The 11568-nt window shown below is 39.1% G+C and overlaps 1 protein-coding gene across 2 annotated transcripts; it reads left to right on the forward strand.

Annotated features, from left to right (window-relative positions):
- The first annotated feature begins 421 nt into the window (after positions 1-421).
- On the forward strand, positions 422-11282 carry b3galt6 (UDP-Gal:betaGal beta 1,3-galactosyltransferase polypeptide 6). 2 transcript variants are annotated; one of them, XM_051930385.1, is made up of 3 exons: positions 422-692; positions 3492-3726; positions 8734-11282. In XM_051930385.1, exon 3 carries the CDS (start codon positions 8743-8745, stop codon positions 9760-9762), a length of 1020 nt encoding a protein of 339 aa, XP_051786345.1. In that variant the 5' UTR covers positions 422-692; positions 3492-3726; positions 8734-8742; the 3' UTR covers positions 9763-11282. The 2 variants fall into 2 exon arrangements, with proteins under 2 accessions (XP_051786345.1, XP_028663551.1); XM_028807718.2 differs by lacking the exon at positions 3492-3726.
- Positions 11283-11568: the final 286 nt, after the last annotated feature.

An 11568-nucleotide genomic window follows, 5' to 3' on the forward strand; every position in this document is an offset into this window, starting at 1 on the left:
TTGTATTGTTTTTTCTTTACATATATCTTTTTAAATATTAATTGACTAAATATTTTTGTTAAATTGATTTAGAAATATATTGTTTACATAAATAAATTGTGTACTGTAATTTGTTCAATTTTAATTACATTTCTTTTGAATTTTGTACTTGAATGTGACATGATGGAAACATTCAAATTATATTTTTGCGTTCAGAATTGGCAATGAAACTATTCACAATTTAAGTATATTTTTTCAGATATGTGTTATATATATATAAAAAAACTTTATTAAAAAAATTAACTTGTATCTACCTCCTCGCCCTCTGTCGATGCCTACTTACAAAGGCGGACTGCGACGAGCCCGCGCACACATTACCTAAAGGCGCAGTCTCTTGGCGCGTTCCCGTTCAATAATGACATCACTACCGGTTTAGGGCGGGCACTAGCTAGCCATGCGTCAACACCCACTGCCACTTCACTGTGTGGTCGGGCAGGAGGGGTATGCGCAGTGCGAGATTGACAGTGCTCTCCTTCGTGGTGGAGCTCCTGCTTCATCTAAATATTTCCTCGGGACAGATGAACTCGAAGAAGCAGACCGTAACATCTTCAGCAGTAATGCCGTTCTTGGACAGAGGGCTGCTTCCAGGGCCTGCCTGTCAAAACAGCGGGGGCTTTTCTGACGCACCACTCTTAAGCACTGCGTTGTGAAAGGTAAGCGGCTCATTGTTACCTCCTGCAGCGTGGGCGCCCGGTGTGAATCTCCTCGTATGCGGGAACTGACTTATGCGTCTCAACCTTCTGTTTGAATCATTTAAACAGATGCATCATTCAGCATTACCTCTGAACATTTTAGAGGTGCCAGGCTTCTTGTACAGATGTTGGAACGGTGGTCCTTTATTTCTATAGCGCCTTTCAGAATTTCCCATTTTGCTAAGGTGCTAGGCTAATACGTGAGGGTGAAACGGCACGTACAATCAAATCTCACACATCCTTTACTTGGTGCTAATTTTGCTTGTGTCCAATATTTTTACACAAGTGGAAGGAGAGCATTGTAGACATAGGATTTCACAGTCTAAGAGGGGTGGGGATGGGGGCCTGAATGCTGGGCCCCATCATCAGCCTATTACAGGTGTAGTCAGGTCTCTAACTGTGCTTTTATATAAAAATATAAAGTTACCTATGTCAGCATTATGATTCTTCATATAATTTGATTGGTATATGCATATGATTGATTGCAATCATTCTCCCAGGATCTTCAGTGTGTGTCCTTCACTTGCTTCTTTTTGCCTGGTCCATAGTAATGAGTTAATACATTACATAGGATATTTAGAGAGTGGGCACCCACTACACTACCCACACATGCAAACACACCATACTGTGCCGCTGGAGGGTCAAGCTGAGTCAGATACATTTTTTCTTGGCACATCATTTCTGCATGATTGTGAAGAAAATGTACTGGGAAAACTTTTATGTTAGCAATCCAGTAGCCTGCCAAGGTTGTAATAGTCACAGTTACTGTATATGGAAGTCGTAGGATTCAGGTGTGATTGTCTTCCACCGGAATTTAAAAAAAATCAAAATAAAATGTTGGAAATGAGGCACTTAAGTAAATGGTAAAGAAAATAAGATATACAGTGCATCTGGAAAGTATTCACAGCGCATCACTTTTTCCACATTTTGTTATGTTACAGCCTTATTCCAAAAATGGATTAAATTCATTTTTTTCCTCAGAATTCTATACACAACACCCCATAATGACAACATGAAAAAAGTTTTCTTGAGATTTTTGCAAATTTATTAAAAATAAAAAAATTGAGAAAGCACATGTACATAAGTATTCACAGCCTTTGCCATGAAGCTCAAAATTGAACTCAGGTGCATCCTGTTTCCCCTGATCATCCTTGAGATGTTTCTGCAGCTTAATTGGAGTCCACCTGTGGTAAATTCAGTTGACTGGACATGATTTGAAAAGGCACACATGTGTCTATATAAGGTCCCACAGTTGACAGTTCATTGCAGAGCACTAACCAAGTATGAAGTCAAAGGAATTGTCTGTAGACCTCCGACACAGGATTGTCTCGAGGCACAAATCTGGGGAAGGTTACAGAAAAATTTGTGCTGCTTTGAAGGTCCCAGTGAGCACGGTGGCCTCCATCATCCGTAAGTGGAAGAAGTTCGAAACCACCAGGACTCTTCCTAGAGCTGGCCGGCCATCTAAACTGAGCGATCAGGGGAGAAGGACCTCAGTCAGGGAGGTGACCAAGAACCCGATGGTCACTCTGTCAGAGCTCCAGAAGTCCTCTGTGGAGAGAGGAGAACCTTCCAGAAGGACAACCATCTCTGCAGCAATCCACCAATCAGGCCTGTATGGTAGAGTGGCCAGACGGAAGCCACTCCTTAGTAAAAGGCACATGGCAGCCCGCCTGGAGTTTGCCAAAAGGCACCTGAAGGACTCTCAGACCATGAGAAAGAAAATTCTCTGGTCTGATGAGACAAAGATGGAACTCTTTGGTGTGAATGCCAGGTGTCACGTTTGGAGGAAACCAGGCACTGCTCATCACCAGGCCAATACCATCCCTACAGTGAAGCATGGTGGTGGCAGCATCATGCTGTGGGGATGTTTTTCAGTGGCAGGGACTGGGAGACTAGTCAGGATAAAGGGAAAGATGACTGCAGCAATGTACAGAGACATCCTGGATGAAAACCTGCGCCAGAGCGCTCTTGACCTCAGACTGGGGCGACAGTTCATCTTTCAGCAGGCTACAACCCTAAGAATACAGCCAAGATATCAAAGGAGTGGCTTCAGGACAACTCTATGAATGTCCTTGAGTGTCCCAGCCAGAGCCCAGACTTGAATCCAATTGAACATCTCTGGAGAGATCTTAAAATGGCTGTGCACCGATGCTTCCCATCCAACCTGATGGAGCTTGAGAGGTGCTGCAAAGGGGAATGGGCGAAACTGGCCAAGGATAGGTGTGCCAAGCCTTGTCGGCTGTAATTGCTGCCAAAGGTGCATTGACGAAGTATTGAGCAAAGGCTGTGAATACTTATGTACATGTGATTTCTCAGTTTTTTTTTATTTTTAAGAAATTTGCAAAAATCTCAAGTAAACTTTTTTCACGTTGTCATTATGGGGTGTTGTGTGTAGAATTCTGAGGAAAAAAATGAATTTAATTCATTTTAGACTAAGGCTGTAACATAAGAAAATGTGGAAAAAGTGATGCGCTGTGAATACTTTCCGGATGCACTGTATTTGTTGAAATAATATGAATGCTGCTATATGCAAAGAGAAATGAAAAAAGCCAATGGTTTAGAACGTGTTGTTTCTTCAGGAAACATGAATTTGCTGTTTTCCATCACCATCTTTGCTTTATGTGGAAAATGGACTTTTTTGTGATTCCTCTTTGAAACAGTATTGCATGTTTATATTCAAATTAATTTTTTTATAAATCTTCTCTATAGCCATTTTTTGATCCGATTTTTTTTTTTTTTTTTTTCCCCCTAAACCAGGGTCATGAGAAAAGTCTGGTTTTGTATCAGTGGGCATAATATACTGTACAAATTAGCCAAAGAAGAGACTTGCGTTCTTTGCAGGATATCCTCAGCCATATTTGATTTGGCACCTTAATCAACAAAGAAGTTGTCTTTAAATTTGAAAGCATTTAAGAAGTTTAAAAAGAAATATTGAATGATAATGTTTCCACCTCCTTAAGCAAGTTCATTCGTAGTCTCACTTGCTCCACTGGTATGTGCTATGGCAGTGTGTACTCATAAGAGTCCTTTTCTCGATTTTCTATGTTTGTTTAACAAAACTTCACTTGCTTGATAAATGAATTGAATGACCAACCTGAATAAACCTCAAAAAACCTCAAAACAAAGGTGTTTCTATTTAACACAACTCTTTTGAAAACCTGAAATTGAAAGTACACATTGGAGTGACTGGGCATTAGTACTAAGCTTTTCCCAAGTACATCCATATACACTGTGTTTGTGCTTTACAACAGTTTCTTAATCATACACCCTAAGCACCAAACCGCAAGGCCTGTTTTAATAAGACATTTACTAGGCCTTGCCCAAACCCTGAAAAACAACCCCAAGTCATTATCCCTCCACCACCAAACTTTACATTAGGCATAATGTTGATTGTACTTCATTGCTGCCTACAATCAGTAAGACAGCCGAGTACTTACTTAGTCGACACAGTTGCCTGTATTCTTGTGAAAGGGAGATTGTTTGGTCTTACTGCATGACTTAGTAATCCCCCTGCTGCAACACTTGTTTATGCAGTCTGAAAGGTAGTTTTCTCCTGGCATCTGCCAAACCCAGATTAGCCCATTGGGCTGCTAGATAGTGAAGTGTGATTCATCATTTTAGAGAAAATGTTTCCACTACTACAGAGTCCAACGCATGACACCGCTACAGCTGACTCTTGGAATTGCACATACATGGTTATCTTATGCTTGTGTGCAGCTCATCAGCCGTGGAAACCCATTTCATGAAGCAGTTCATGTGCTGATGTTGCCTTTGGGGGCAGTTTGGATTTTTGTTGTGAGAGATGCAACAGAGAAGAGGCAATTTATACGCACTTAATTACTTCAAACCCTTTGAATTATTCAAAAAACCCTATTGGTTCAGGAGATATTCAACCCCTTGCAAAGGCTTCTGATCGCTAAAAATTGCGATAGCCATCATCTCTGAAGTTGTCTAACAAGGAGCTGGTGGAAACTAAAATGTTTTCGGCCATCACTCAACCCTACAAATGAATGAACAAAGTTTTACATTTTTTTTTAACTATGCAGCAACAACTTGTATCAAAATTAGATTAATCTTAGTTGAATGACTCTTTTCTGGTTTTATCTTTATGTAATGTTTATAAAACATATTTTCAAGGATATTTTGTGTTTGTTTAAAGGCATTAATCTTTAATGCACGTAAATTGTTGCTTTTTATAAACCTGCAAACAGTTAAAGTGTTTGAGGTCATTGTTTTATTAGTGCCTGCGGTTTCAGTGTCTTAATGTCAGAGTTCATACCTCAGTGTATTAATCAGCTGTACAGGGAACTAAACTACTTTGAAGAGAACGCTTAGCTGTATTAAATTTGACACCTTAATCTACAAATAATTTGGCTTCAAATGTTAGAGTTCTTAACAATAAGAAGCATTACATGAAGATGTTACCACTACCAGCTTCAAGTCTGTTATTTTTAATTTTTATCCACTTTAGATTATTCAATTAATTACCCATTTTGTCATTGACATTACTGGTAATTGAATAATCTGGCAAGGCTTCTGCTTTATTTTCCTTACCCGTTGCACACACTCAGATCCTAATTCGCGTGGTAGGTGCAACAGTGTGCTGTAATCAGCACATGCTCCCAACCTCCAACTCCTCCTCTCCTGTCATTAGACTTATATCAAGGTAACTGAAGTATGCTTTTTTTAAGACACAGAAAAATTTCAATATATTGATAAACGCAAGGATTATAGACATGATAACGAGAGTTTAGATGCTTAAGTTCTGTTCTTGTAGTAATGGTTGCTTCTCAGTCGTTTCCAACTGGACTTATTTACTGGCACAGAGCTTGGTTTGGCAAAATGTATCTGAGCTTTCAGGTTCTTAAAGAGAAGAGATTGTCAACTTTATGTTCCCCAAAGAGAGAGTGACTCATCTGCTTTTTAGGTTCAGAGAATGCAGCTAGTTTTTGAAGGAAGACCTCGGGTGATTGAATCAAAATCACTTCCAGACACACAACCAGTGCCTGCTCATAGTTGTATAATTTTGTCCATCACATGCATGCTGGTTCAGTTTTTGGTTAAAAGCCTAAGATTAACATCTGTTTGGCACCTTTTTGTCTTAAGGTGCCTCTGCAAAGATGTCAATACAACACTGATTTACACCTTTGTCATCAGAAGTTCAGGCTAAATTTTTGGTACGAGCTGCTCAACCATCCCTTCAGGAAAGTAGATTGGAGGGTTTGTAACTGCACCCCTTTTAATTCTGCTGTCTTTAACAGACCTATTGTGCCTCTGAATGCCTGACAGAATGGGCAGTGCCCACACTTTGTCCTACTTTGCGTACAAGGAAAAATCCAGATCCTTTGTTTTTGTGATTATTTTAAAGTTATTAAATAAAAAGCTGATCACTAGTGTGCGACCTGTTCTGCATTGATAGTTCCAACATTCAAAATACAACTTTCAAAAATTTTAATTTTAGAACGTATGATTAAACTCTGAATAACTAAAATCATTAGAGAAAAAAGTTGTGCTAACTGTTGATTTCAAGGGACATTTGCAACATCAAGGGAATAAAGGGTGTGTTTTATTAGTTAGGTGAGATTGTATCTGAGCTTCTGTGGGAAAGGGGTGGGAGTAGGTAGAGATAATTCACACAAATATTTTATAGAACCCACATACAGTGGAACCTCGGTTCACGACCATAATTTGTTCCAAAACTCTGGTCGTAAACCGATTTGGTCGTGAACTGAAGCAATTTCCCCCATAGGATTGTATGTAAATACAATTAATCCGTTCCAGACCATACGAACTGTGTGTAAATATATATATTTTTTAAGTTTTTAAGCACAAATATAGTTAATTAAACCATAGAATGAACAGCATAACAGTAAACTAAATGTAAAAACATTGAATAACACTGAGAAAATCTTGAACAACAGAGAAAACTAACATTGCAAGAGTTCGCGCTATACTGTAGCCTTATGACCTGATCGCTGTAAACACTTTTTTAAGTGTTTTAAGGTCAGGGAAAAAAAAAGGAACATTTGAACAAATCCGAACTTTATTTAAAAACCAACCATAAGCAACCAAGAAAGTAACATTGCAGGAGTTCACGCTAATAGCCTCACAACCCGATCGCTGTGTAAACTTTTTTTTAATGAGTTTTAAGCACAGGGAAAAAAATGAACATTTGAAAAATCTGTAATTTATTAAACCACCAAGAAAAGTAACATTGCAACAAATCATGCTACGAACCACTTGCTGTAAACACTTTTTTTTTTAATGAGTTTTAAGCACAGGGAAAAAAATGAACATTTGAAAAAAGAGAAAAGTAACATTGCAACAATTCACGCTACGAACCGAAAAATGAACATTTGAAAAATCAGTAATACAAAAACTAACCATAAACCACCAAGAAAACTAACCTTGCATGAGTCGAGTTCTGGCATGAAGTGAGAAGGAACTGGGTGGAGAACAATCCGGTCTCGTCGCAGTTGAAGACTTGTTGCGGGATGTAGCCTTCGTCCTCCACTAATTTTGTGAAATTTTTCACGAATTCTTTCGCAGCTTCAGCGTCGGAACTAGCAGCCTCTCCATGCCTTACCACACTATGAATGCCACTTCTCTTACGAAAGTTTTCAAACCATCCTCTACTAGCTTTAAATTCCTAACTTTCGCCACTCGTAGAAGGATAGTTTTGCAGCAAATCGCCATGAATCTTCCTGGCTTTCTCACATAACATCGCCTCGCTTACGCTATCCCCTGCAAGTTGCTTCTCGTTCAGCCACACTAACAACAGTTTTTTCACCTCTTCCAGTACTTGAGGCCTCTGCCTGGTTAACGCTGTAACTCCTTTTGCAACATCAGCTGCTTTAATAGATTCTTTCTGCTTTAGAATAGTCGAAATCATAGATTTTGACTTCTTGTACTCAGCGGCAAGATCAGTAACACGAACGCCACGCTCATACTTTTCAATAATTTCTTTCTTTACTTCGATTTCAATTTTCCGTAAAACTTTCTTCTCACCACTCTTCACTTGCTTAGAAGCCATGGTTAACTGCAGAAACACACGAAATACTGTAGAGCACAAAGAGTTCACAGGTAAAGCACACACGTCTGACTGAAAACAATGAACAGGGAGTGGCTGAACACATGCTTAAATACAGTAATCGGCGCGTACGAACCGGAAGGGAAATGAAATAGAGCACAAAGAGTTCACAGCGAAAGCACGCACGCATGTGCAAGCACGCACGTCTGACCGAGAACAATGCAACACGTGCGGAAATCATCGGCGCACACAAATCGAAAGGGAAACTGGCTTGTTCGTATACCGAGTGTGTGGTCGTGAACCGAGGCAAAAGCTTGGCGAACTTTTTGGTCGTAAACCGATTTGTACATGTACCGAGATGTTCGTGAACCGAGGTTCCACTGTATAAAAATAGCGGGTTGTTGTTGCATGTCCTCACATCTGTTATAATAAACCCAATATGTCTAAAGGGGACGGGGTGCATTTTCTCCTTCAGAACAATCACTGTAAAAGGTTTGTTCAATACTAGAATTGATTTCAGGTCCAGCATTTTGTAGTACAAATGATAGAAAGCAGTGATCTTATTAAGTTTCATGGCTTGGTTAATGAGTAAGTTGACAATTCCCTAGTCTTTAATTCAGTACAGTGGCCTGGCATGTATCAAAAGCTTTCTGTGAGCTCATGAAATTCTGCAGTAAATGAAACACAAACCATTTGTACATTTATTGGAAACAGTCTGACATGACTTGTCATTGTGCCATGTCCACAAAGCCTCCTCTTTGTCCTGCTAGATGACACAAGATTTAGAGCTGCAGCAAAACAAGAGTGATCTCTGTATAATATGTTGCTTTCAGCTTTCCTTTTATAGTTAGTGCTGCAGCTGCTGTTGAACTTGATGTTTTCAGTGAGGGAGATATATCTGTTTATAGCATACTGTGAATGGCTATAGTGATTTGGTTTGCCACTTCTGACTTTCTTTTTCTATTTCAGTGAAAGTATATGATCCAGCTCTGCAGAATGAATTTCATACGACTTGTGTGTCGACACAAAACTACTTTTTGGATTGCCAGCCTCTCACTTTTTGCTGTGGTTGTTTTATATTTAGCTAAATGTACCTCTGAAACCCTGAAACTCCCTGGTCCAGAATTCCCACACCATGCTGAGAAAAAAGAAAATGGCTTGCAACAGGTAGAACAGTTGAAGGAGCTGTCTGCCTTTCTGGTGGTGCTGATCACCACAGGGCCTAAATATACAGAGAGACGCAGCATCATCCGAAGTACATGGCTGTCCAGTCGGGACCCTGAGATCCTATGCCGATTTGTTGTGGGAACCAATGGCCTTGCTGCAGAGGATGTTCAGAACCTTAACTTGGAGAACGCTAGACATCACGACCTCCTATTTCTGCCAGACCTGAAGGATTCCTATGAAAATCTGACCATCAAGCTGATTCAGATGTACTCCTGGTTAGATCAGCATGTGGATTTCAGTTTTGTTCTAAAGGCTGATGATGACACTTTTGCTCGAGTTGATGTTATTAAAGAAGAACTTCGATCCAAAGAGCCCAAAAAGCTGTACTGGGGTTTCTTCTCAGGGCGGGGTCGCGTGAAGTCTGCTGGCAAGTGGAAGGAGAGTACTTGGCTCCTCTGTGATTATTATTTGCCCTATGCACTAGGTGGTGGTTACATTTTGTCTGCTGATCTTGTACATTATATCCGAATTGCAAAAGATTACCTCAAGACTTGGCAAAGTGAAGATGTCTCTTTAGGAGCCTGGTTGGCACCGGTGGATGTCCATCGTGTGCACGACACCAGGTTTGATACTGAATACAAATCCAGAGGCTGCAACAACAAGTATGTTGTGACTCACAAACAGAGCATTGAGGACATGTTAGAAAAGCACCAAACTCTAATCAAAGAAGGTCGATTGTGCAAGGAAGAAATCAAATTGCGACTTTCCTATGTGTATGATTGGAATGTGCCTCCATCTCAGTGCTGTCAGAGGAAAGATGGCATCCCCTGAAGTCACTGCGCTGCTCTTCAGACTCTGGCTTTTGAAACTGTACCTTAAAACACTGCAATTTCATAGCAAGTCTATAAGTCTCAACAGAAGCGTAATGAAATTTACTGTATATTTACAGACACAGGTGTTCTTGGACAGGCAGATGCTGAGCCCTTAAGAGGGTATTGGTTTGTTCAAAATGTGCAATTACTGTTGTGTGTCTGCGTTTTAATATTTATTTCTTTCCGACCAGGCTAGCTGCACTCTTTGTTTTGTATCTGTCTTATTAGACTACAACACAGACTTAATAATGGTTGACATCCTGAGCATGATATTTGCTCGTATTTGTATGTTATGTTTTGCTGTCTCCCTTGATCCCTAAGCCACTTGGTTCCCAACCATTGTGAATTTTCATTTACCACTCTTTGAAAATCCCTGCATTGCTACAGGAAACATGAAAATGGAGTAATCAAAACTGACCAGTGAGAGAAATCAGTTTTGCTGCCAGTCCTAATACTGGACTGTTCCACTTGGAAAAATGGAATATATGAACTCAATTGCATATGTTTAGCAATGTATACATACAATTTACTCTTTTAACATGTTGTGATATTAAATCACTATGGACCTCCTGAGTTTTTTTGCTCAGTTTTATTTTAAGGGTCTTACAAGTCATGACTTATTTAAAAAAAAAATCACGCTACAGATTTTTAAGAACGGAGCTTACATGTGCTGCTTTTTTCACCGGGCTGGTTTATAGACCTCTCTTGTATTTATGAGCTCCTAGAAAATAGTTCTGTTCATACACCCCAGTTCCTTATTTAATTATGCCTGTTAAGGCCTGCTTTTAGTGCTTTATTTATTTATATACAGTATGTATATATCTCATGGTTCAAAGTGATGTTGTTTTAAAAAAAAAATAATCTAATTTTTATATTAAAAAAAAATCTTTCTGTATTTTGAACTTCGAGAAACATTTGTCTTAGATTTTTGTAAACCTGCTTAGGTGTCTTTAATGCACTTTGCGGGCAATTGCTTTCCCCAAATTTCTTCATTTGCTAGCGTATGTATCTCAGAAATATTATGTGTTTGTGCTTTAAGAATGGTCTTTCAATTGTGTGTTTTTTTTATTATAACCTTGTTGAAATTCTAGTTCAATAACCTTGTACACCTTTTCAGATTATTGGACAATGGATTTACCAATTGTGGAAAAGAGTAACATGCTATGCCATGATATGTATAACATGGTCTTTACCTGACTTGTTTGACTTTGAAAACGGTGAGTCGGTAATAGTCTTTACGCATTTCGGAAGTTAAGGCAGTAGTTGTTACAGCATTGTGTTTTTCAAAAGGTATGTTTCTACTTAAATTGATCTTTCTACCTTGCTATTTGTCATATCTACAACATTCCCATTTGTAGTGAGGAGCAAACATTTTAAATATTAGTGACACCTAAAATGTTAATGTCCCACTTTGCCGGAGGCTTTAACCTTTTCTAAAGTTTGCCAAAAATAAATAGTGAATGTGTTTATTTATCCTAATAGCATGCTTGTTTATTTCATGTTTAAGTACCAGGTTGGCATGATGTTATGGTGGTACATGTTGCCAACTCAAAGTTGCTGAACTCCAGGTCTGTTTCTAGGTATGGGGTTTTGGATATGTCCTCGGGGTCCTTTATTTATGTTTAAAAAAAAAAAAAAAAAAACTTCCATACAAGGCACAGAAGTATACTGTAAGTGTAAAAGATTACTGAATAATATGATCAGTAACAAGGAATTAATAACTCCCTGGCTAGAACCACCAAATGAGGTATATCTCAGAAATATG

Source organism: Erpetoichthys calabaricus, chromosome 8 (assembly GCF_900747795.2).
Source record: "Erpetoichthys calabaricus chromosome 8, fErpCal1.3, whole genome shotgun sequence".
Lineage (NCBI taxonomy): Eukaryota > Metazoa > Chordata > Cladistia > Polypteriformes > Polypteridae > Erpetoichthys > Erpetoichthys calabaricus.

Bases quoted from the DNA above. Each gene is read 5' to 3' on its own strand.
- b3galt6 (XM_051930385.1), top strand. From the start codon at position 8,743: ATGATCCAGCTCTGCAGAATGAATTTCATACGACTTGTGTGTCGACAC.